The 24,641-nt window shown below is 39.8% G+C and overlaps 2 protein-coding genes across 12 annotated transcripts in view; one reads left to right on the top strand and one right to left on the bottom strand.

Annotated features, from left to right (window-relative positions):
• The window catches only part of CZH9orf85 (chromosome Z C9orf85 homolog), a 457,360-nt gene that overhangs the window by 62,882 nt on the left and 369,837 nt on the right, over positions 1–24,641 (bottom strand). The window lies entirely within an intron of this gene.
• CEMIP2 (cell migration inducing hyaluronidase 2) overlaps positions 1–24,641 on the top strand; it is a 54,074-nt gene that overhangs the window by 13,815 nt on the left and 15,618 nt on the right. For 8 of the 11 annotated variants that reach the window (XM_068927247.1, XM_068927248.1, XM_068927249.1 and 5 more), the window contains 9 exons: positions 5,752–6,088; positions 10,671–10,811; positions 11,359–11,920; positions 14,641–14,810; positions 16,212–16,400; positions 19,139–19,308; positions 22,529–22,738; positions 23,125–23,330; positions 23,921–23,990. In XM_068927247.1, the coding sequence (XP_068783348.1) occupies positions 5,764–6,088; positions 10,671–10,811; positions 11,359–11,920; positions 14,641–14,810; positions 16,212–16,400; positions 19,139–19,308; positions 22,529–22,738; positions 23,125–23,330; positions 23,921–23,990 (2,043 nt within the window). In that variant the 5' untranslated portion in view covers positions 5,752–5,763. Of the gene's footprint in view, positions 1–2,476; positions 2,689–5,751; positions 6,089–10,670; positions 10,812–11,358; positions 11,921–14,640; positions 14,811–16,211; positions 16,401–19,138; positions 19,309–22,528; positions 22,739–23,124; positions 23,331–23,920; positions 23,991–24,641 lie in introns of those variants that run through there. The other 3 variants (XM_068927253.1, XM_068927254.1, XM_068927251.1) reach the window with 2 other exon arrangements.

Below are 24,641 nucleotides of genomic sequence, written 5' to 3'. Positions count from 1 at the left end.
GTTGCCTATTTTGGGATGCATGTGGTGTTTCCTAGCGTGTTCTCTTGGATTCTCTGTATTTGAAACATTGGTAGATGCAGTTGTACACAAATAAATAATTGATTTCTGTATGACTTCCTCCAGCAGAACATTCTGCTCATTTTAACAATAACCAGAATGAAGTTCCCCAATCTGTAAATTTTTTCTAAAGATTAACTATTACAAAAGGAGAAAAAAAAGGGGGAGAAAAAGCGAGTCACTGCAAGTGTTAGATATCGCTTTAGCTGTAAGGACCACAATTTGATACTGTGGTTTCTGGCTTTTGTTTTAATGGACAAGATCTGTCGATGTTGCAGTGCTCTATTAGAGCTCTATGAGAAGTGGTATTAAAAATAGCAGTGCTTTGACATCAGTTAAGAGCACTTGAATGCTTACTGTATATAAAAGTTTAGTGTGCAAGACTTAATTAGAGAATACAGACATGTCTCAGCAATCCCTACAGTAAATACACTTGGAAAAGAATTACAAAACCCCCTAAATTCCATATGTGAGCTGTCTGAAAAGTTAGACTTTTCATCTGCTGCTTTCAAATGCTTTCCTGGTAATTATATAAGTGAACCTAAGTGACTGCTGCAAAACTCATACACACAAACTGTTGATAAAGAACAAAAACATACCCTGTTATCACTGGAGTGGGGAACCTTTTTTTTTTTTTTTTTTTGCCCAAAAAGTCGCTTTGCCTGTGATCTTTCAGGTGTCATCCTTAAGGGAGTTCTACAGAACACCTGCAGAAGAGACTGGGAACTAAATTCCTAATAGCCCAACTGTATGCTACAAGTCATAAATATGAGAGTGGTTTTACCTGACATGCCACAATTTCATGCTTGTTCCCACGCATGCTCCACAGACTACAAATTACCTGTCTCCTTCCCTTGGGAAGAAATTTTATCACCTTCTAACTCCTAAAATCTTTTCTAATCCATAGCTAATAACTAAATTGCTTCCCATATCACCTGATACGTATGTAATTAAACTCAGGGTAGTTTTTCCCTGCTTGTATAGAGCTTTGAAATTTGCCTCTGTTTCTGACCTGGAGAACCAAAATATTTCATTAGACTAACTAAAAAAAGATAACTTTTATCTATATGCCTTATCTTATATTATAAATATTATGCATGCGTGTACTTCTTTCTCTTGATCTGTGGTGTTTTGGGGCGACATGATTTTGGAAACATGATACTCAGTTTGAATAGTTTCAATGCTTGCATATCATTTAATGTTGTATGTTTTCTGTATGCCTACAAATTCAGGAAAAAATGAGTAGTCACTGTATAGGAAATTCTGAAAATCTGGGGCAATGTGACTTTTTTTTTCCTTGAACCATGTTTTTACTTCTTATCTGTGTTACTGTTTCTTGTTGACCATTGCTGTTTGTCCTCTGACTTTCTTCTGAAACCTCTGGGCAAGGGAGATGACTCATTTTTGGTGGCATGCAGCAAACGGTGTATGTGGTAGGGGATGTCTCTAGCTTTACAATTTATAAAGTCCGCTGGGGTTTTTCAGACCATCATAAGCGTTTTGTGATTTCCCCCAGTTACTTTTGTTACATTTTACCATGCACATATTCTTTCCAGATTTTGCGTTTGCGAGTGGAAAAGTAGATTCCTATAAACATACTGTCTATTGTTTTAGTGTATAGGCCTAATTTCAAAACAAGAGGGTAGAAGAAAATGTACAGCTGCCTAGGAAGGTGTATAGATACTACCCCTGGTGTTTATTAGGAACACCTTCATTTTCTTAAAGGTGAGCTCATACCATGCAGATTGTTTGACCTAGGAACTTCTAAGGCGTTTGAAACATTGCCCTGAAATTAATAGCTGTAGTAGTTAATGGCCAGCTTGGCAGCAAGTAAAGGTGTACATGTCATATTCTGGAAATTTGTTTTACACCACTTTCTGTACGGTGATTGTAGCTACTTAGGAGCCTTCTAACATGGGCTTGTTGTCCCTTTCCCTTCTCCGAGGTTTCTTGCTGCCTTTTGATCGCCTACCAGACAAGCCCACGTGCCTAGAAAGCAGTAGTAACCAGTGTGGCAGTGTGTTACATGAGGAAATATTTTTCCCCGATATGTATGTTTTTTTCCTCGCACTCCTTTTCTTATTGGTGATTATATACTCTGCAATTAAATTGTGTGGCAATAGGTTAGAGCTACAACTCGTAGCGTTTGATAGCAAAGAGCAACAGAAGTACAGTTTCATCTAGCTTTTTGCTCTTTTTCTTTTTCTCTCTCTCTCTTTTGGACAGACATGTAACTAGGCATCCTTAAAATCCTTTAATGCATCCTTTAAAGGAAGCATTAATGTCTTTGCACAATACGGAAGTAAGCTTGCATTGTTTACCAGTTGGCCCTGTGCTGAGAAGCGGGTAAGCGTGTTGCTTGCTGCTCAGTGCTCACTTGTGGCTCAGGAGATTTAGCTGTTCTCCCTTCTTTTTACGGTGCACGTTTCCAGTTGGTGCCAGTATGGAGCAACGTAGGTTTGTATGAGTGTGTAACTGCCTATTGCTACAGAATAAAGGCACAACTTAAAAGTGGTGAAGGACGATGTGAGGAAACTGAAGATTTTCCTGCCTGTTCTGGGGGTCATTGCCATCTGTCCGCGGGGCTTATTGTCCACGCAGTTCAACCACCCACTGGAACGAAACTTGCAGGTAATCACTGTGCTTAGCTGCAGTGCAAAATAAACTTGTTCATTTTAAGGTAGTTATTTAAGCCAAGTTGGCTGACATGTTGTGTACTTTACTGTTTGCTTTCGTTAAGGAGGGGGTGCATAAGCAGAAATCTGAATTGTGTAGAAGGAAGTAACGTTACTCCTGCAAAAGGATGACCTGTGAATTAATGTAGTGTTCCAGCAGAAGGATGCTGACAAGTACCTAGTGAGCTGTGGTACCCGAAATGTTCTACCTGAGTGTATTGGCGAGCTGGAAGTACATGTTTACATGTAACCCTGACTAAAAACTGTTGTGAATAACGGATTTGCAAAAATTGTGTAATACTCTGTCAAAGGGTGAAGGTGAAGAATTTCATAAATACCAACATAGCAGCCTGTTTGAAGGGTGCAGCAAAAAGGTTACAGTAGCAGATCTGCATTGAATTCGTACAACTTTGATAGCAGCTTTAATCAGTTGAATATTGACTACTGTTGCACTTGCGATTCTGTGGTGCTATCTGAAAACTTCCACGGAGTGGAAGGGAACAAAGAAGTCAGTAACTTCAGTCAGATTATTAGTGTGTCTCAGTTTAAAAAGAAGAGCCAGTAAGCTGCTATAAAGGATAAAAAAAGATCATTCTTTCAGGTAGAGAATTTCAGATGACACAGGAGGAGGGAAGGAAGTGTGGAAATAGTTACTCCTGTTGTAATGAAAAACTACGTGGTAAATATTTGATTGTACTAAATATCTGGTTATGCTTGTGCTGCTTCATTTTTTTTTTTTTTTTGTAATGGGGAAGATGTGGATTCTGCAGGCTGCTTTCCACACATTCCTGGGGTGACCAGTGTTTGCACTTGAATGGGATTCTTGGAAAACTTTTATAGTCAGCAAAATAATGTTTGCAAATGAGGCTTAATGTTTTGTAACATATAAAACAAAATATGCTTGAATATAACATCACTGCTTTCCATGTCTGCTGTAATGAATGACTTTCAATTGCCATTACTTTTTCCTTTGAAGTGGCAGCAGTATTAAGAAGAAGCCTTAGTAGATAAAACTGTGGCACAGCCATTCCAGATTTAGTGTATATTGCTGGGCAGTAAAAAGACTTATTAACTCTGTTAAGCATCATAGTCAGTGCTGCATGTAAATGCAGCATCTGAAAACTTTTTGAGCAAGTCTAAAAAAATTGATATCCAAAACATGAAAATTCTCATCACTGGGTCAGATTCTTTTAATGAAAGGCAGGTTTGATATGTGATTCAGTTAGACATGAATATTCCCTTTGAATTAGTTGAAAAGCTCCTTCCCTATTAAGCTTTTAACATTGCTTCTGAAACATAGAAAGTCATTGAGATTTCACTGTTGGAAGATGTACAGTTGAGTTTAAAAGCGCTTGTGGTGAAAGAAAGCTATTCCACAGCGCTCATAAAACATTGGACAGTTAAGTTTGAGAGCAGAGTAAGATTAGGTTTGTGGATCAGTTTCTCAAAGCATAGAAGGGAGAATGGTGAAAATCAATTTGCTGGGAGGAACAGGTGCAAGGAGCGCTGGATAGCTGCTGGGGGATTTGGCACTCTCGGCTGGCTACTCCAGTTAATGTTTCAATGCCTCTGTCTTCATTGTGTGTACATCTGGAGTTGCATTGTCCCCCTTGAAAGGGTAATCCAGCCTGTTCAGTAACAACAACCCCGATTGCCTTGAAACAGTGAAGTATCAGATTTTGCAGTGTGTGAGACAAAAGGCTCCTTTGCTACTTCTCAGAATAAGATTACAGTTGTCGCGTTTCTCCTTCACCAGTGTGCCTGGCACTTCAGAGTATGGCTTTAGACTTCCCTTTGTTAATGGAAGAGAAAGAGGATCTTTATGGCCTTTCCGCTTTGGTAGTTTTTATAATTCATTTTTCTATTTAATATGCATGACTTTTGCTTAAGCCCTTTCAGGATTTAGTTAGGAGGTCAGGTTTCAGTTAACTGAAACTTAAGCAGCCTTCTCAAAAATGCCATCCCTTAGAAACATTTAAAAAAAAAAAAAAGCCAGCTTTGTGGATACTCCTTACAATAAAATGCAACTGGAAGAAAGCTTGAGGAAATAATTGTATGCATTCTTGTATCTCTTAAAGTTAGCCAGGAAAGTGTGGTAGGTTAAAGCTGTTGGCCAGAATGGCTTGCAAAGTAATATTTTTAGTAAGTTTTTTTTCTCTCTGGTTGTTCCAGCAAAAGATGGAATCAGAATACTTGTACATGAAATAAAAATAGTACTCTATTCTGAGTAATAAGTATGAAGATATGGAATGGTCACGTTGCTTCCAGGCTTTGTGACCAAACCCAGACCTCTCTGCCAGGAGACAAACTGTGAGGCTTGCTGAGCAAGGTTGCGTTTGACTTGCTTACAGGATCATTCCAGACACACCTTTATTGGCAACTAAATCCTGCTGCAAGCAAATTGGAGCTTGCAGGCTCTACATGTCTCCGCTAATTAAAAGTTGCATCAGAGTGGAAAAGTGAATATAAATAGTTATGTCTGATACTTTATTAAATGCTTTTCTGTGTTTCCAATATGAAATGAAGACTCTTCTTCCAGTCTCTTCTTTTCAGTTAAAGAAAACAATAAGGAGTTTGTTCATCTTCTGCGCACAGAAGAAATACATTTAGGCATTCTTTGCATAGCTGTGGGCTGGAGGGGGTTGCTGGCATTCTCATTGTTCAGCAAGTCATTTCTCAATCGCGCAATAAAAATTAACTGTCAAAACATTCAATTAAAAATACCTAATGAAAATGTTGAGAAATGGTGTGTGCTCTACTGGGGCCCTGTACTGGATTACTGTGATATTAATTTTATTAATGAAATTTTATGTACTGTTGCTTTGCACTGTTATACTGTAGCAAATGACCAATAGCTACTGTGTGACTGATACTGCATAAATAGCCACATTAAGCAGGATGCATGTGACTTGAAATTGATGTTTTTTCTGGTGAAATGTACTCTCCATTCTGAAAGCCTGTTTTTTGTTTGTTTTTTATTTTTTTTTTCTCCCCGCTGTGTGTGTTGTGCACGTTCCAGTGATTTTATAACATGCAAGACACTGATCTCAGGGGGAGTTCCCCGGCTTTCCTTCGGCCTCAAAACGGGAGCAGTCACAGGTCATCTGGGTATGTTCCAGGGAGGATTGCCCCTCTTCGCCCCCCGCCGCCTTCACAGAGCCACGCTTCAGCCGAATTTACCTCCGCCAGACAAGAAGCCCCGGCCACGTTTGCGTCCTTGCCAGCGGAGCAGCACCGCCGCCAGGCAGAAGCCAACAGGCACAAAAATACTCTCATTTGCTTTGCCGTTTCTAGCTTTTCGCTTTTTGTTGCACTGGGGATTTTTTTGGGAATAGCTTCAAAATATGCTCCAGATGGTAAGTTCTTTGTGCAAATAAACTCATCCTAGTAGTCAAAGTCCCGTGAATGTAATTCAGTAATTCAGCATCAGAGTGGTATTAGAGGTTTAGTGCAAAAATGTGATGCTCACCGTAATTCTGACATGTGGACAGAAGCAGTCCTTAAGTGTTATGCTCATCTCCTTTTTCTGTTATCAGTGTTATTTTTGTACATGTTTTTATTATGGCTAATTTCATTTACTTGGAGGAAAAAAGCATAGCAATAAATAAAGACAACTAGGAAAGGGAAAAAGCATTCATTGAATAGATGTAATTGTTTTTTGTGTGGAAGAAACTGATATTTTCACAAATTGCAGACAAAATGAAATCTTGTTTGTCTGGTCTAAGCAGTGACTAAGGAAGACGGTTTAAAAAAAACATTCAAGTAGAATATTTTTAAAAATCTGTAATAACTTACACTGTGAGTATGTGTTTGTTTTTAAACAAATTGGACAGGCAGCTCTTTGTATCAGCCCAGATTTCTAGCTGATCTTGGAAGTCTGGATGACTTGCAGGGAACTTGAAGGAAAAAAACAACAACAGGTATGCCAGTAGTGAAAAAGCATGAACAGATGATCCGGTATATTGCTGACCATTAGCTAGACATCCCTCTGGCAAAATACTGCTAAGGAGATGCAGTTGATGGGAGTTTGGTAGTTTGCTTTGGACAGTGGGTTGGGGTGGGGGGAGGTGTGTGTGTGTGTGTGTGTGTGTGCGTGCATGTGTGTTTAATACAAAATCAAGTTTCTAAAAACTCGGTAAGTTTTTGAATTGAGTATGGCAGTGATTGACAATGACTATTGTGACACTTCAGGCTTAGCCTATTGAATGGCTTTTGACGTAGAAATACCAAACATTCCATTTCCAAAGTCAATACAATGCATGGTGAACAAATTAAATAACAACTAATTGAAGATTTCAGATAGCAATATTAAGTGGATGTATACAGGAGTACTCTTGGTGGGGAGTTGCAGAGGTCGCTTTTTGGATAAAGTTACAGAATTGGTATTTTCCTAACAATTGTGCAGGAAAGCTGAAAATTGAGAAAGTAGTAAATGGCAGGTTAGTGCTACATGGTAAGCCTAGATCACTGGTGATATAAGTACAGGTTTGCAGTGAGTGCTTCAGTACAGCCCCATGCAAGAGAAAGCTAAAGGTGATTTAATCAGCTGACTGAGAAATACCGTGGGAAGAAAATCTTCTGGGTTTAATAGAATATTTTTGGTATATTTTTGCAGATTTGTAGCAGTTTATTCCTGAGTTGCACAGATCTTTTGCACTGAATGTTTAGGCATGGTCAGCACATGGTTGATGGATCACCAAGGTTACTCAGGATGTTGCAGGAAGAGTTACTGTGGTCAATAGATAACAACAGGCCAAGGAAAAAAAAGTTTTGACTTATGTAAAGACTAAGGGATAATCCAAGGTCATGACTTTTTTTTCCTTCAACATCCTATTGCTCCCCTACGAAAAGTCCAGCTAGTTTTCAACATTAGTGGTTATGTTGTGTCTTTCTGAAGTTCCCCTGCATCATCATCTTTTAAAAGAAGTAGTATGCACTCTCTGGAAACCTTAACAAAAGAGAAATTCCACATAGGCACCAAGGAAAATCTGACTGATTGGAAACTTAATCTTGCGGTATCGCTGTTGCAGCGGCTCCCCAGAAGACTTTTGACAGGCAGGAATTTTAATACCCGCAGCTGAAACGCAGCATGTGCAGTATTAAAGTTAGTGTTACCAGTTCCAGCTAGGTGCTTTCTCGTAAAAGGGTAATTGGAAATCCATATTGTCTATGCTTCTCATGGCTGTTTAACAGGCCATTGAGGGAATGTGAGATTTGTAGTAATTGCCTGTAAATCTTAACCCTCCGGCATACTTTCCCAGCAGGGAAAGGGATACTTATCTTTATTTCTGTGCCTGCCTCTCCGCTGGTTTCTTGTTTTCTCCTTGGTTTTAGCTTCCTGCCATCGTCTTTTTCCCCAAGCCGTGGGGCTCTGGAGGTCATGGAGAGCACTGGAAATGCAGTTTCCCTCTCCAGGCCCAGTGGCGGGTGTTGCAGGGTCAGGGTTGCAAGGAGGAGAGGTTTTTTTCAGAGGAAAGCTCTCTTTGGCCTTTGTAGTGCTCGGCTGGAGCTTGCCCAGGGTAAACAGGATCCTCAGAAAACGGAGCTGCCAAACTGTGATAAACTTCTGCTGAGCATAATATAACACTGATAATTTTTTCCCAGAGGCCTGGAAAACTCCAGACTTGGTGGCTAAGCAGGTAGAAAGCAACTATTTAACTGCATGTTGAGAACTGTTTCCTGCCTTTTCTCCTGCCAGATTTCATATCCTTGCTCCAACTTGTGGACGGTTCCTCGGGTTGGGGGGGGGGGGGGGGGGGGGCAGGTTTTTTTTTTAACCAGTTGCAAAACTGCCACATTTTTTTCCCCTAACCCTGTTAGAAGCAACTAACAGCTGACCCATTTTTGTTAAAATTGAAGCAGAGGCTCGACCTGGAAAATTTTCAACTTCAACGGTTTGGCCAGGCTATAACTGCCTAACATTTTCCGTTATGTGTTTCTGTTTTCGTTTAACCTTAACCGTGGAAGCAACAACTGCAGACTAAAATCTAATCAGTAATTTTGGAGGTAATATGTGGTGAAGTGCTACATATATCCCCCTGCGCCCCAGTGGAATTACTAAGGAAGTATTTCAAAATGCTTTTGCTGAGCACATCTGATTCGCTTGCCAAAAAGTTGATCCACGTGCTTTAAAAGCGTACTCGCGTTACAGGCGTGCTTAGTTTTGATTCTGATGGCCATGTCGTTTTTGTTAAAATGCAGCGTTCAACAGAGTCTAGGGGTTGTTTTTGTTTGTTTAGTTTTCATGCTATTCCTCATCTTTCTGACTTGACAGAAAAATGTACTGTTACTAGATCTTACATGAATCATACAGTGTAGAAATCCTCAAGTTGCTGACTCATGGTTTCTTCACATTTCCCTCTGCTGCTGGCCAGGAAATCATGTTTCTTCACAGTGCGTGTGTATGTGGTGTCTGGGGCAAGGGGCTTAGTGATCCTGCATGAGTCAGGTTATGAAACTTGCACTTTTTTTTCCAGTGACTGCTCAGCAGTCTTGCAGATATCAATGCTCCTAGCTTTTTGGCTTCCTCCATCTATTGAATTTCATATATTTTTTAAAAGCTCTCTTCTTGGGCTCCCAGAGTTGTTGTTTGTTTGTTGGTTTGTTTAATTTTTATTTCTGTATTATCTCTTAGATGCCTTTAACTCTACTCAGTTCTGCTAATTTTTCCCACTGGCAGTCAAGGTTTGATTTCTGTGGGTTTCCTGGGTTGGAAAGCCTTTGAAATGTGGAAAATAACAGCAAAGGAAATAACATTTCTGTGAGCAAAGCTAAGGCTTGTGCTAAGTCTGAGTGTAGGTTTTACTTTCTCTAGATTTTGCAAGAATAGGCTATTGCTAATCACTTTCCCTCCAGTTGCCCTGTTTCAGATGTGTGGGGTTTTTTCTTCAGAAGAAAAGATTTGGAAAAGCTGTGTATGGGCTCCAGTGGAGCTTTGCTATTTTGACTATTACTCTCAGTTGGGCTGTGAACCTGTTTGTTTTGGCATCTCTTTGGTTGTGTTTTGCCTTAACGAAAACCTTTGTAGTCCCTTTTTTTCCTCCCTCCCTTCACTTTTTTTTAGAAAATACAAGAAATATACTTCCAGTCTGTGTTTTCATAGTATGTCTGTGCTGCTGCATTACAGCAGCTATTTATGCTGCATCTCCCATTCTGGCCTCGTGGTATGGTGGTGTTGCCTTTGTGGTGCCAAACCTGTCCTGGGATTTCAACAGCGATAGTGCAACTCTGCTCCACCTACTGTATAGCCTGATATTTAAGCTGACTTCTTAAAGAGTACAAACTGCGAGTTTGAACCCACAATTCCTCGCTTCCTAGGAAACCTTCTGGGAAGGTGTTATACTTAGTATATGAAATCTGCCTTGTCCCTATTTCTGAGTTGCCGGCAAGCCTGGACCTGAAGAAGTGTTTGGGATGCTTAAGAGCAAGAGGGGATCAGCCTTTCTCGCACAGGTGCCCGTGACCTTGAGGGAGGTGACGTTTTCAGGTGCCTTATAGCTATGTTAGTATTTTGGGTAGCTGTCCTAGGGTGTCCTGTGCTCAGCGTGACTGTTGCAAATCTCGGTGCTCGTCACTTACCTCTGTGCACCTGATCTAGGCAGTTTAGGCAATCTGGACAAATATTATAAGGCGTGCTGGGGTTTGAAAGCGCAGCGTATGGCAACAGTTCACTCTGCTTATGGTCCTCAGGGATTCTCATTTAAGCATAGGAACGCCTGCCTTCCTGTAAAAAGTTTAGCTGCTTTTACTGCAACCTTTTGGCCACTCAAATGCAAATTGCAGCACCAGTCACTGAAGTACTGTAGCCGCAGAAGGTGATGAGTCTTTTAAGGGTGACTGGTGCTACCTTACCCGTGTTCAGCCTAATGCTCCCTTGACTGCTGTAGGCCTGTTGGTGACAGCTTATTTTTAAAAACTGAATTTCATATTTTATTGCAGAGAATTGTCCCGATCAGAATCCTCGTCTTAAAAACTGGAGCCCTGGGCAAGATCCCGAAAAGAGAGTTTTTATCAAAAAGGGGGATTTATTTCGTCTGGATTCAGATGCTACAGTACACTCTATTGTTATACAGGATGGAGGTATGTCATGGCAAGATGAATAAGAAGCTTCAATTGACTGTATACTTTTTGTTTTGAGATTCTGTGATTTGCAGAATGCATGGGAATTTTGTATTGCAGCTTATTGACCAGATCCTCTGCTTTTACTTTTCTGTCTGCTCCCAAGCCAGAAGCATCAAACATTAAAAAGTTGAATGAATGCTCTCATGTCTTTTCAGTGGGGCAATGGCATGGTTTTCTGGAAGATACAGCAAGCGGAAGCATGCATAGTAGCTTCCTGGCTGCAGGATCTGATTGTCTTCTAACGTTAGTCGTGATGTGTTAGCAATTGGACCAAAACGGCAAAAAAAACTTAGGCATAAACTCACCAAATTCTTAGAAAGATAAATCACAGCTCGTAGGAGTTCCTTGCCAAAGTATTCTTGAATATATTTAAAAGCTGACTTGCTTGTTTCATGGGGATGGAAATTAAATCTTTTCTAACTTTTTTGTTGCTGTTGTTGGAGAACTGGGTTCTTTGAGTCTACTTTGATATTACTTTGGCTTACAAAAATATGTTTTCCTTTAGGGTTACTTGTTTTTGGTGATGATAAAGAGGGTTCTAAAAATATTACTTTGAGAACTCGTTTTATCCTGATAAAGGATGGTGGAATGCTTCATGTTGGAGCAGAGAAATGCCGCTATAAATCCAAAGCAACTATCATTTTGTATGGGAAATCAAATGAAGATGCTGATGTGCCGGAGTTTGGCAAAAAATTTATTGGTGTGGGCCCTGAAGGGACGCTGGAACTGCATGGGCACCAGAAGGTATCATGGACTCTTCTGTCAAAGACTATGTATTTCTCAGGGCTGGCCTATGGTCATTATACATTTAAAAAGAATTTTTCCCGAGGACTAAATGTGAGGGTGATCGATCAGGACACAGCAGAGGTTTTGGAAATATTAAAGTTTGATACTCATCAGTTCTCAGAAGAAAGCTTGAAACTCCAGAACTTGCTAAAGAAAGGAACTCCTGGTCGCATTGTTGCGATTGCTGTAGGAGATTCAGCTGCTAAAAATCTACTGGAGGAAACTAGATTGACTATTCAGAATCTTCTGGGAAGCAAGTTTGTCAGCGGATTGAGTTACAGGTAAATAGTTTATTTTCCCTTTCATATTGAGTAAAGTTTAAATATAGTTTCTACCCTCTTCGGGGATTTCATTAAACTGACAGTGCCTGTTCTTAAAATCTTAGAAGGATTAATTATCAGTGTAGTATCTTGATAATGCAGACCCCAATACCTACAGATATCTATAGGTTTTATTACTAATTCATAGTTACTGTCATTCACTGTTCTTTATAGAAATTAAATTTAGGTACAGTGAGGAATTTACTTCCTTTCAAACAGACAGATAGAAAATAGGTGCTAGGTGGAGCTTTTAATGCATATGATTTGATATTTGAGAGAGCAAGGAATGACATGCTGGAGACCGAATGCAGAGAAGGGGAGTTGATCAGGTATATCACACCACCCTGTACATCCTGTCTGTGCCTGTGCACTGTTGAAACCAAAGTGCATTACTCCTTCACTTATACTTCAAGGGAACTAGCCTGTAAACATATTTTGTTATTGAAGTACCTTTGTAAGGTGTTTTTGTAGCTTTTACATTCCTTTCATTCAGTGTGTTAGGGCTCAAATGGTGGGACAAATAATAAGATAAAACAGTATAGTATAACAAGAGTTGTGTAAGTATAATGAGAGGTGTTAAAGCAGGAAACTTAAAACTACTGTGCCATTCATTTTCTTATTGTAAGTGACTTTTTGCAGTGCATGTTTGACTTTTGCTTGCGCAATACAGGTTCACAATAAGTGTGAAAGGGACACCAAATCGTCTAATTGTTCACCAGGTCTTCAGCTTCCATAAAGATGGTTTTGTATAACCTCTTTTTGTTTTTCAGAAAATCAGTAGTTTAGTTTTTCTATCCTATTCTTACCACTCCCCCCCCCCGCCCCCGTTATCCCCTAAAATCTGGATTCCAGTTATTTTCCTCCCTCTGCTTCGATAAAGCCGTGTCAGAATATCAGTCAAGATTACATATTACATCCTTGATTTCCTTCAGAAAAATGTTCTTAGAAATAGCTGTGTAAAAAATCTGGCCGTTTGGTCGTGTGGAAAGTGCTTTCAAGCCTGCCTGCGAAGCAGTTTCGTTAGAGGTAGTGAGACCTACGTGTCCTAGAATAAGTACCACTTCTGAAAGTTGAAAAGACCACATGAAAGCTTTTTTTCGGTACCTGAGCAGCTAGCCTTGATCTGGATGACGGGTTTTGGTGTTCATCTCTGCCTGTGACTGCCACAGCGATTAATCTAAAATGAGGAACTGCTTTAACCTGCTGCTGTGAAGTAGATAGCTTTTTCCCCCTTTTCTGCTAAACTAATTCCTGTCTATTTTCATTAGTATTACAAGCCTTTAAATACATACAGTTGTGTTGTTCTGCTCTCTGCAGCAGAAGATGGACAAGTAACTCATTTCTTGGTGGTCATCAAGTCAAAACAGGGTCATTTCATTAAACTTGTGAAGCTAATAAAACAGAGTTCAGCGTGGTGAGAAATGCCACGTTATGTCCTTCTCCACTTCTGCCTCTTCATCCAAAATACAGTGTGCTAAATTCTGTGGTATTTATTTTAAATGTTGGTGTATGGAAGGTTCACCTTGTTTGCTGGTACCACTGAAAAGCATGCCTAGTATATACTGTTCTCATGAGTGGGTTAAAACCAAACAATTTAATTTGGTCTTTTAAACCCAAACATTAAGGCGAATGTAAGAGGGCTGAAATAAAGGCAGCTGGTGGCTCTAATACCTGCCTTTGCCTTAGCCCTGGACTACCGTCCAGCCGACTGGTCCTGTTTTCCTTTGATTCAAACCTCAATAATGTAATTGTTTCTGCTTTGTAATGAGGATCTTGTCTGCTGCCTCTGCGCGTAATTATGGCCTTATGGAGCAGTAAAAAACAGCAAAATACTGATTTTTCAACTTGGTGGCAGCGTTCTGTGCTACACAGTTTGTTTTCCATCTCTAAAAACTTGAATTCGTTGAGCGGAGCTGTAAGGAAGTGGAAATATATCAAAGACAGTTCCCAGCTCCCAGCAGGCACTTGGCCAAGATAACTGTCCAGCTGAGGGAAAGGCTAGCAGAGGGAAAAAATGAAACCCTTGGCCTCAGCCTTCAAAAACCTCCACAAGAGCACTCGTCCAAAGGTTTTAAGAGTATCCTTTTCTTTTTTTTTTTTTTTTTTTTTTGTGTGAGTATCCTGAAAGATTCAAAAGATGTTGCCAAATACCCTGCTCCCCAGCAGCTGCGGCCACGCGTGCGTCCCTCCCAGCCTGATGTAAAGACGTCTCCTGGGACTCTTGTGTGAACGCTGCTTACGGGCAGCGGCTGACAGCATTGCTGCGGCAAGAAGCCGTCAGTGCTGCCTCATAGTCTTCCTCTGCTCCAGTAAACCTGTTTGTAAACAGGAGCCAGTATTACTTCTATCACTCATCTTGTGTGGTTTGTTTAAAAAAGAAAAAAAAAAAAAAGGTATCTTGTTGGACAGTGTGCTAAAAATGTATCTGAAAGGCTTCTCTTCTAAATGAAGTGATCGTATATTTGCCAGTTTTTATACAGAAGAACCAAGTGTTTCCAGCTATGCTTCTTTTGAATGATATATGTCAGGGTTTTTTTCTATTGCTTTTTCAAATGAGTTTGGGAGAGTAGCAGAAGGGTTATAAATACCTTCTGTGTTCCTTGTCTTGTCCTGTGGCTGTTTGTGAAGAGTTTGTTTAGGGGGATTATATTTACATATTTACTTTGGGTTTTTTTTTGCAGGCAAGCCTGGGCTTTAGTTGGTGTCATAGGTGGTGGAAATTCTTCCTGTAATGAATCGGTGAGAAACTATGAAAATCACAGCACTGGTGGGAAAGCTCTTGCTCAGAAAGAATTTTTCACCGTGGATGGCCAGAAGTTTGTTGTGAGAGCATACAGCGAGTGGAACGATGGTAGGAAAGCATTTGGTAAAACTTTGTGGGCCAGGGAAAAATAAGAATGTTGTGTACGCTTTTTTCGCTAGAACTGTGAGTTGCAGTTCCAGTTTCTGGATGCTGCTGTGAGTTTTGCTTTTTGCTACGCATGTGGCCTGGCAGTTGGATTAAGTACAAGGACACAGTATTCTTTCAGTACAGCCTGTTTCCTCAATCTATATTCTGGTCTAATTATGTACAGTATGTGAAAGGCATTCAATTAAGAGGCAATTACCATCTTCATTTTTAGAATATTAGATAGAGATAAGGATTCTAACTAAACACTGAAACAGACCTTTTGTTTCTTTTAGCAGTCTGCCAGTCATATGTATTTTAAATCTAAGCTTCTGAGATGTTGCTTATGATCCTAAAAGGAAAACTATGTACAAACCGAGAGAAAAGTGTTATCTGTGTTATGAGTTTCTGTTCCTTATGATGGTGAAGTTCAGTTCTCTCATCAGTATTGGGCAACTTTTTTCAAAGTTGATGGTCTGGTATAAAGAACCTGAAAGATCTACCACTCACCTACTTTTATCCTCTGGTTGTTTTTCAAGAGGACCTTTGATCTATGGACAGTTGTCGTCTGCTTCTGGAATTACTGAACAATATTGTTTTTACCTCAGAAGACTTTTGTTAAGGTAGTCAGACATCTGTTTTTAAAGTAGTTCAGCTATTTGCACTACCCTTTTTACTACCCGTATATTTTTTGCTATGGCCCTATGCAATCATATTGGCTCACATTTAAAAAAAAAAAAAAAAAAAAAAAAAGCTAAAATATATCTTTTACTTGCTGATACGATAAAAGTAGGGGCTCCTTTATAAAGGTAAGCCAGATCCTGATTCAGTTCTTCCTTGTGCAATAAATAAAATGTTGAATGAAATTAGAATTGCTGAACTCGGGCAAATCCATCAGAAAGTGAAATTGCATGTGTGTGTGATTTAGCCTGCCAAACCATTTTTAGTTGTGCACAAAATGAAAGTCCCGCTACTTTGACTTGCCAAGTCCTTGGTTACATCTGCAAAGTTTTACGATGCAGAAACGTATCGCTTTAAAAATGCAGAGCTGGTTGGATCTACAAGTTGTTGCTGTCTGATATATCAATTTTTTATAGATTTTACTGATACTTACTGATTTTTCTTTTACCGCTATAGTTTTTATTGTCACTGTTAAATCTGTCTCTTCCTTTCTTTCTTTCTGAGATCCACAAAATAAGCAGACTCTTTAGAGGGTTTTGAAATATGTGAAGTCTCACAAATTTATCATTAGTCAGAACTTAACGATCTTCCTGGAGATGGTTTCATACAGAGGTGAACACAGTCTCTTACTGTATTTACTCCCTCCTTCTTTTTTTTTTTTTTTGTTTTTCCCATTTTTATTAGGTGTCCCAATTTCAGGCTTCCAGGTGGAAGCCGTGGGTGGAGTGATACTGAACCTGCTGGATGATGTCAGTAGTTGGGAGCCCGGAGACCGGATCGTGGTTGCGAGCACAGACTATTCGATGTATCAGACGGAGGAATTCACTCTTCTTCCCTGCCCAGAGTGCAGCAAACACCAGGTCAAAGTCAAAGGTATGGGAATGGTCAGCGTTTCCTGAATCTTGTGTGAAATGTGTGAATGCACCCCAAACAGGTCCTTTCAGCAGGAGCAGTAACAGTCTGTTAATGTCTCTTGTCTTGCCTTATTGCCATATATAGGAACGTATACTGCCCCTTACTATAAAATTGCCCTGTGTAATGCCAGATCTGCCTCGGGTCTCTAATGCTTCCCTTGCTAGCCTTGCTTTGCCTTTCTTCCCAGGCTCAGTGAATGCTTTAGTTTTCATCCAAGGATGAATTACATTTGTTTTCTCTTCTTAGCTGCTTTCTATCATTTCACTAATCTTCTTTATATGTGTTTGGATTATTGTTTGGCTCATTAACTGTTTCCTTTGGGAAAAGAAAGGGAAAAAAAGCAGTCTTTGAACCTGTCTTTTCTGTTCCTCAGTTTTTGCATCCGTGCCGCCCCTGGTAAAATGGTTATGAAAATAACTGGCAGCTCTAAGCCTGCGCCCGCACAGGATATCCCAGGCTAGCTTTTTTCTTTGGGCGTGATGCGCACAAAATGGTCATACGTGTTGTTGCCCATTTCCTTTCACTCTCTGACTCATGCCGTTTGACTTCACGGCGGCCTCCCGTGGGACCAACTTCTTGGCTCTGCAGACATCTGTGTTTTCCTCCTGCCACCCTGCTCCCCCTCCACACCAACCCAATGGCCTCCTCCTCCCAGCAAGGTCTGTCCACGTCTCAAAGCTTGGACTTCCCACGTTGCTCTTTTCTGGTGGTCTGCAGGGTTAGCTGCAGCTTGGCAGGCAACTTCTGGAGGTTTGAGTTTGTCCCATTCACCGCTGTAATGTGTGACTTCCTCTTCTTCAAACAGCTCTTATCTTCTGCTTTTTGGTTCCCCTAGAGCTTTACTGTATGCGCCCTCAAACTTTCCTGATCCTCTGTGCCTGCTGGGACTGCCCATTTATATATCCGCTTTGCAGCATTGTTTGCATCCCACGCCGTGCATTAGCTGTGCTAAGATATGTTTGACTGCACTGTGAAGTTCTAGGCAGGAAAAAAACTTATATAAGTACACCTTATTAGACATGAGAGAATACCAGCGTGCATGAAACCACAGAGCTGATTTAGTGGCAGTGTGCACGAAGCATCTTCGATTTTGTTCTTAAGTTTCTCACCTCATATGTGTTATTTTAAAGTGCAAGCTTGCAGTATGAAGTTTGAGATTTTCTGTCACCATTGAATAGAATATATGCAAATTCTGTTTCCTCTTGGAAACTGGGTACCGTAAGAAAGCAGCTGCTGTTAAAGAATCTGTTTAAATAAATTGTTTTATGGCATACTTGCAGTATGGCATAAAAGAGAAAATTTCATGTTTTGTGGAAGTCAATGCTGCCAGAACTGTATCTATATTGTTAAAAGATGTTAAAGGAGATGAATTTTTCTTTTCTTTCCTCTTTTGACCCTTTTCTAGTTGGAAAATAAAAATGTAGTAGTATATTGTTTTATAGGAGGCGTCGTTGCTGTCTCCTCACTTGATATGTGCATGCTACTCAGCTATGGGAAGAACAATAAGTCAGACTTCAAGGAGAGGAGTGCAGTCCCATTTACAGCTTTGTTAATCCCATCTAATTCTAGCAAGATACAAAAATTTAGGGTAACTACTTTTTGAAAAGGCTTCCATTGTGTCTCTCTTTTTTTTTTTTTATTTCTTCCTTCCCTTTCTCTCTATCCTGAACAGCTACAGCATTTATTTTGCTAGGAGCATCAGTAATATAAGTCCTGGCCTGTTTCACATTATGGTATATAAGTTTAGCTTGTATCCTTCTGTAAGATTCTGAGAAAGCTTTGAAATGGCAGTGGCAGTGACATTTCAAGGAAACGATAAATGGAAAAACAAAGGAGAAAATTACTTTTTTAAAAAAAGAATTAAACTCCTTTTAAGGTTTACTGGACTGGATCATGTTCTCAGTTTGTATTGATGAGTAAGGAATCGACTGTTTCTTTGAAAGTACACTGTAAAAAAAAAAAAAAAGCATATTTTGTTTTTTCTTAATTTTAGTTAATGTGTCTATCTGGGAAAGAACAAATTTGGTCAAGAAAGCAAATGGTATTTTGTTTTGGAGAGAGCGGATGTAGAATTTTCTGATGGCATTTGGCTTTGTTTTTAGGTCTTAATTTTGCTTTGGAGCAGATAAGGCAACCAGTGTGTGTTTTTTTTTTTTTTCTTTTAAAGCAGATCTGCATTTGTCTTTGTTCCATTAAAACCCTTCTAGATACTTTGGATTCATTTAAGCTTATCTGTAGTTAGATACATCCCCGTTCTGTTTACAAACTGTTAGGTTGAGGTTAATGTTCACTTGCAAATAAAATATTGGGAATTGTTTTAGGAATGACAAAAATGGAGATGTCTTGGTCCTTTTAGTAAAATGAAAAATACATATACAGCGCTTTACTTTGGAATGAAACATGCATTGGCATATTTGATCCCTCACGCTATAAGGTGCTCAAGTATCACAGAAGCAACCACGTCTGGAGAAGGGGAGTTTACTTGGTTTTTGCTTGCTTAATGTTTGTCATCTGCCCGTTAAAAGCTTTGTGTGCCTTAACATGAGAAAAGCTGAGAGCTTTTAAAAGCTTGTTAAGGTACCAGAATGCTAGTTTTGGTGCTAAAAATAATTTTTCTATATAAAATAACTAGTTTAATTTTAAACCAATTAAACTTCTTGCACTTTTTTTTTTAATTCAAACTTGTTTTTGGACAGAAAATCCTCAATATCCTCATGTGGGAGAAGTAATTGATGGAATAGACATGAGAGCGGAAGTTGGAGTCCTTACAAGGAACATCTTAATCAAGGGAGAAACAGAAAATACGTGCTATCGTGAAAAGGAGTGTCAGTTTTTCAATTATGATACGTTTGGTGGACATATCAAGGTAAGAAAAACACTCTTAAGTAGCTTTCTGTAGCGTAAAGACATATCGAGGACAAAAGGATTGCTGCTAAACTGGGAGGGATTTGAAAATTTGAAGAACGTCAATTCATATAGTTACTTTGCCTGAAAGACTGTCTTCTCAGCTTTCCCGAAGTTAGATATAACTCACCACACCTTGAATTGTAGAACTGCGGCAAGAGGGTATCAGTGCTTTGAATGCTGGAGAAGCATACTTTATACATTGCAACTTTGTATGGCAGTGTTTAAAACTTAGAAGTGACTTCCCTGCCTGTTCAGCATGTAAACTTGAATAAAACTTGATTTGCCTTTTCTCCATCTTCTTTCCTTTTCCTCCTTTCCTTCTTCCCCAAATCATGAGCATTGAATTCTAGAAGTCTGCCTCATCTCCTTAACATACCTCAAGAAGTCAGGCACTGGAAAGGAAAGAGACTGCATATGGGTTGTACTGTTTTTTTTTTTTTTTTTTTTTTTTTGTACTAAGTACTAAGATTATTGCACAGAAGTATATCAGCTCTGCATACACGGTGGAAAAGTTTGAGACTTTATATTTTAAATACAAATTTATTTGTGGTGTTATGTGTTGATCACAGTTTAAATCTCCCTTTTTGAAACGTTGAGATGCAGATCTTAGATTTATAGCGGCGGACATAATGCTGGGAAAGCCCTTTCCCTTTTGTGGCTGCTTTTGTTTTGTGGAAGCGGAAGCAGAGTGGGCTGTAAGCATGCTTTTGTGTCTGAGATAATGTAATGAAAGTAGTTAAGGACAAGCTGTGAATCTGACTTTGGTTACCACAATAGGGTGAGTAGGGCAGGCCTGTCAGATGGCTAGAAGATAGAACAGAAAACAAACGTTTTGCGTCATGGAAGTTGGTAAATTGTTCCCCTTATTGTTGGGTGTCTGTTGCAGAACCTAAACTTTAGCACTGAAGGCATTTTTTTAGCTTTTCTTAGTCTTTTGTGCTCGAGCAGAGAGAGCTAGGCATTAGCAAATACTCGTGGCCTCAGGGGTTTTAATCAGCCTGCGATTTCTACTGGTCGTGGGGACAGTAGCATAAAGGAGGTTTAGGGCAGTGGGTAATGAGGCATTAGTTTGTACCTTTACTGCTTCTTTAGTGTTCTTAAATGTTAAGAGTCAGATCTTGAAGGAATGTCTGCATTTAACCATCCATCTGCATTTTAAGCACAGGAACCTGAACTGTGAGATTAAAAACCTCAAATGGTCCTCCACTGTATTGCCAACTTCTCAGCTGTTTGTATGAAAACGATTGTATTTGTTAAATATCTAGTACTGATAAGTTAATACCAAAAAAAGTTTTTTTTTTTTCTTCAGTTTAGCTCCTTTGGATTTGCTGCCTGTGTATCACTATTGCATTTGTTTTCTCTTTTCATATTAGGTTAGATGGAGTAAAAAAGCGTATTTGTGCTTTCCTCCATTATTGGTACAGCCCCATTATCTTAATGTCTCCAGTGCTTAATTTCTTTGCTTTCTGTTGGTAGCTTTACTGTGCATAATTTGGAAGGCAATTTTGTATCTTTCTTAACAAAGAAGTTCCTCTTTGAGGTGCATTTCCAGCATCCATTTGAAGCAATGTAAATATGAGTTATCACTGAAAAGGAGGCAGTGGTAGTGCAGGGGCTGGTGGAAGGCAGTATCATCTCTTATCGCTGACGACCCCCACGTCTATTGATTTAAAGTGTGTGTGAAATTGCAGCTTAGAATATGGGCTTTTTTTTTTTTTTTTAATTGTGTGGAAGCTGGGTAGTTCTCTGGTTTGGTATGTGAGGCAATTTTGATGAAGAGTTCTTATTTCTCTCTCAGTTCGGTGCTAAAAGATGTCTTTCATGAGCTCTAATTTAAAAGAGTGTCCATATCAGCAGTAATGGTGTTACCGCAGAAGGAGAGCTGTTTGTTAATTCTGGCGTTTCCAGTTTCTCTGCTCTAGTATCAATACTTGGCTGCTGGGTGGAAAATCAGGTAAGGCGTTGGGCTCAATAGGTTGTGTTCGGCAGTACCAAGTCCAGCTGGTAGCTAGCTCCTAGCGGTGTCACTCAGGCCTCAGCTGTGAGGCGACTGCTGTTTAACATCGTTATTTAAACAGTCTGAATAATGGGACAGAGTGTGTCCTATGAAGCTCACAGGTGATTCTTAATTGGGAGAAGCAGTTGGTCCGTTGTGAGGTGCTGCTATTCAGAGGGGCCTCTGTAGGCTGGAGGAGAGGAGTCAAGGGAACCTCATGAAGTTCACAAAAGGCAAGTGAGAAGTCCTGCATCTGGGGTGGAGTAACACCATGTGATGGCGTGGGCAGGGTGCTGACTGACTGGAGAGCAGCTTTGTCTACTAGGACCTTTTTGCAAGAAGTTGACCATAAGGCAGCAACACGCCCCTGTGGCAAAGGCCAGCAGCATCTTGGCCAACAGCCAGCAACGTGCTGCGCTGTGTTAGCACAAGAGTAGCCAGCAGATCCAGGGAAGAGTTCTTCTCCTCTGTTTGGCATTTGCCAGGCCGCATCTGGAGTGTTGTGTCTGGTTTTGGGCTCCCCAGCACAAAGACGACATGGATATGCTTTGTGAAGATGCACTGTGATTGGGCAAGAGGCAACTGGAACCAAGGGGCAGCAAGGCAAACTCTGGTTAGATATTAGGAAAACAAGAGGGAGGAACCGGTTGCTGTCCTATGGATGTATCGTTAGAGGTTTTCCTTGGACAATGCACTGGGCAGCTTTTCTAAGCTGACCCTGCGTTGGGCCAGCGAGAGAACCGGATGATCTTGAGAGGTTCCTTTGAACCTGTGTTGTTCTGTGATTCTGTTCAACTGAGCTTGTGCTGGACGTCGGTACAGCTTCATGGTGGATGAGCCCTATGTGGGCGACTTCTGTTTATCTAGATGGAATGTGGCTGTACGTGAAGAATATTTAACGTGTCAGCTAGTAAAGACTAAGCAATATAATGTAGCAATATAATTTCAGGTGAATTTATTTTAGCTGTATGTAGATTTTGCTTTTATTCATGAGGAATGTTGTTTCATGAAATGGGATCTAGAACAAGAAAGGTCAGTTCCAACTAACCTTTCTGATGTTGTCTCATGATACCTGTGCAGAAAGGTTTATCTGGCAGAAATAGCTGATACATTAGCTTAAATTTCCACTGGTTAAAAAGCAAATAGTTTGTTACTCATTCTGGACATCTCGTTATGTTTTTAGATTCTGAAGAATTTTACATCTGTTCATCTCTCCTACGTGGAGCTGAAGCAAATGGGGCAGCAGCAGATTGGAAGTTACCCTGTGCATTTTCACCTATGCGGGGATGTGGATGAAAAAGGAGGTTATAGTTTTAAGACTTATCTGGAAGGTCTTTCCATTCATCACTGCTTCTCCAGATGTGTGACTGTTCATGCAACTAATGGCTTGCTGGTAGGTGCCAGGACAGTAAAACTATACTGTGTTGAAATAAATGTTAAAACCATTTAGAGCAAAAATAGTCCCCTTCCTTCATCAAGGTTAAATGCTCAGCAGCATGTTTTTTACGGCAATGAATAAACAAACAGGTGCAGACAGTCACTTACTTTATAACAGATCTTGCCATTCTGTTTTTTTCAGATCCTTGCAGGCAGCTAAGCTCTCCAGGCGTAGTAGTGTGTTTGTAAGAGATAAATAAAACTTCATGTTTGAATCATCTGAACTGCTGATCCTGAAGCTTCATTTCCAGCTGTGCCAACATAGTAAAACTAAATGGCCCTTGTCAAATAAATCCCAGTCAATGCTATTGCTAATGACATAATGAACTTGTATTTCTGCAGATAAAGGACACCATTGGCTATGACACACTAGGTCACTGTTTCTTCATAGAAGATGGCATTGAACAGAGGAATACTCTGTTCCACAACCTTGGACTAGTCACCAAACCAGGCACTCTTCTTCCTACAGATAGAAACAGCACCATGTGTATTGGCATTAGGGATAAAGTGTATGGAAGTTATGTCCCAGTGCCAGCCACAGACTGCATGTGAGTATTTCATGGTGAAAAAGCAAAAACGAACTTGTTGCAATAGTTAAAATGCTGAGGGTCTCCTGACAGTATAGAGAGGAGAACATTTTTATGTGTAAGCTAATGAATGCAGAGACCTTAAATGTAATTCACATAGCAGCACTGTTTAGAAAAAGAATTGGTATCTAGCCTTTTATTGAAGACAAAAAAAAATTTACTTTGTAGAAAAATTGTTATTTCTTGTGGTACATGTTCAAAAAACTTTTAAGATCGCAACTTTATTTCTGTGCAAAGGCCCCCACATTCTCAAATTGTTGCCACTAGTTTTTATTCATAGCAATAACTTATTGTAGAAGCTTACTAAAACAGTTTATCATTGCACTGAGTATTTGAAATGTTTTAAAATACTGTGCATCAAACTAAAAAAGAGGCATTTTCGTGACTACTTAAATGTGAGGTTTTGTGGGATTTTTTTTTCTTTCATATTTAAACTAGTGAATTTAGGCATCAGATTAGCATTTTCTAGCCTACTTGTTATGACAGATAAGAGATTTCTGTAAGGAACATAGAGCTTCTGAATAATAGCTTGTTTCTGAATAATATTTCAGGGCGGTTTCAACGTTCTGGATTTCTCATCCCAACAATCATCTCATAAATAATGCAGCAGCAGGTTCACAGGTGAGGCATATGGATGTACTTCAGCGCAAACTACTCATTGCCCTGATGTTCACAAAATGTGTGCAGCATTACTCTGTTTAAAAAAAAAAAACACGCATACAGATTTCCTTTTTTGCATATGAATCTCTTAGCATGTTTGGCAGCAGCTGGGCATTACAAATGCAAATTTTGTCTAAAGGTGCGTTTAGGAGATGCCACCTTTGTTCTGGTGGAAGAGGGAAGATTTCTTCCTTGCTGTAGTTTCTAGTCCCTGTAATAGTGTGTGCGTGTGTATTTATGTATATATCCTTTGACTCCCAAGGAGTTAGTGCCCTGCATTTTAACTTTAACGCTTCTGTGTCTTTTGTGATTTCTGTCATGATTCTATTGTTTGACTGTTTTTCAGGATTTATAGCTTTATTCATTGCACTGAAAAGTTGTTCATTATACAGGAAACAGCATAGCTAAGTTACCTTTTTTCCCTCCGACTTTGTTATTAGTCATTTGTTTCTCAGCAGTGATTGGTAGATGTATTTCTTACCTGTTGTGAATCCTACAATATTGCCTGTCTTATGTCACGGTACAGGTTGTGGAGCAGGGGCTAGAGTCTGTTTAGCTTTTAAATTGGATAAGAGCCTAATACGTGCGTTCTTTTGAGTGGATTGTTTTGAA

Source organism: Struthio camelus, chromosome Z (assembly GCF_040807025.1).
Source record: "Struthio camelus isolate bStrCam1 chromosome Z, bStrCam1.hap1, whole genome shotgun sequence".
Classification (NCBI taxonomy): Eukaryota; Metazoa; Chordata; class Aves; order Struthioniformes; family Struthionidae; genus Struthio; species Struthio camelus.
The sequence above is the reverse complement of the archived record's forward strand: the minus strand, read 5'-3'. Positions and strand labels throughout refer to the sequence as shown.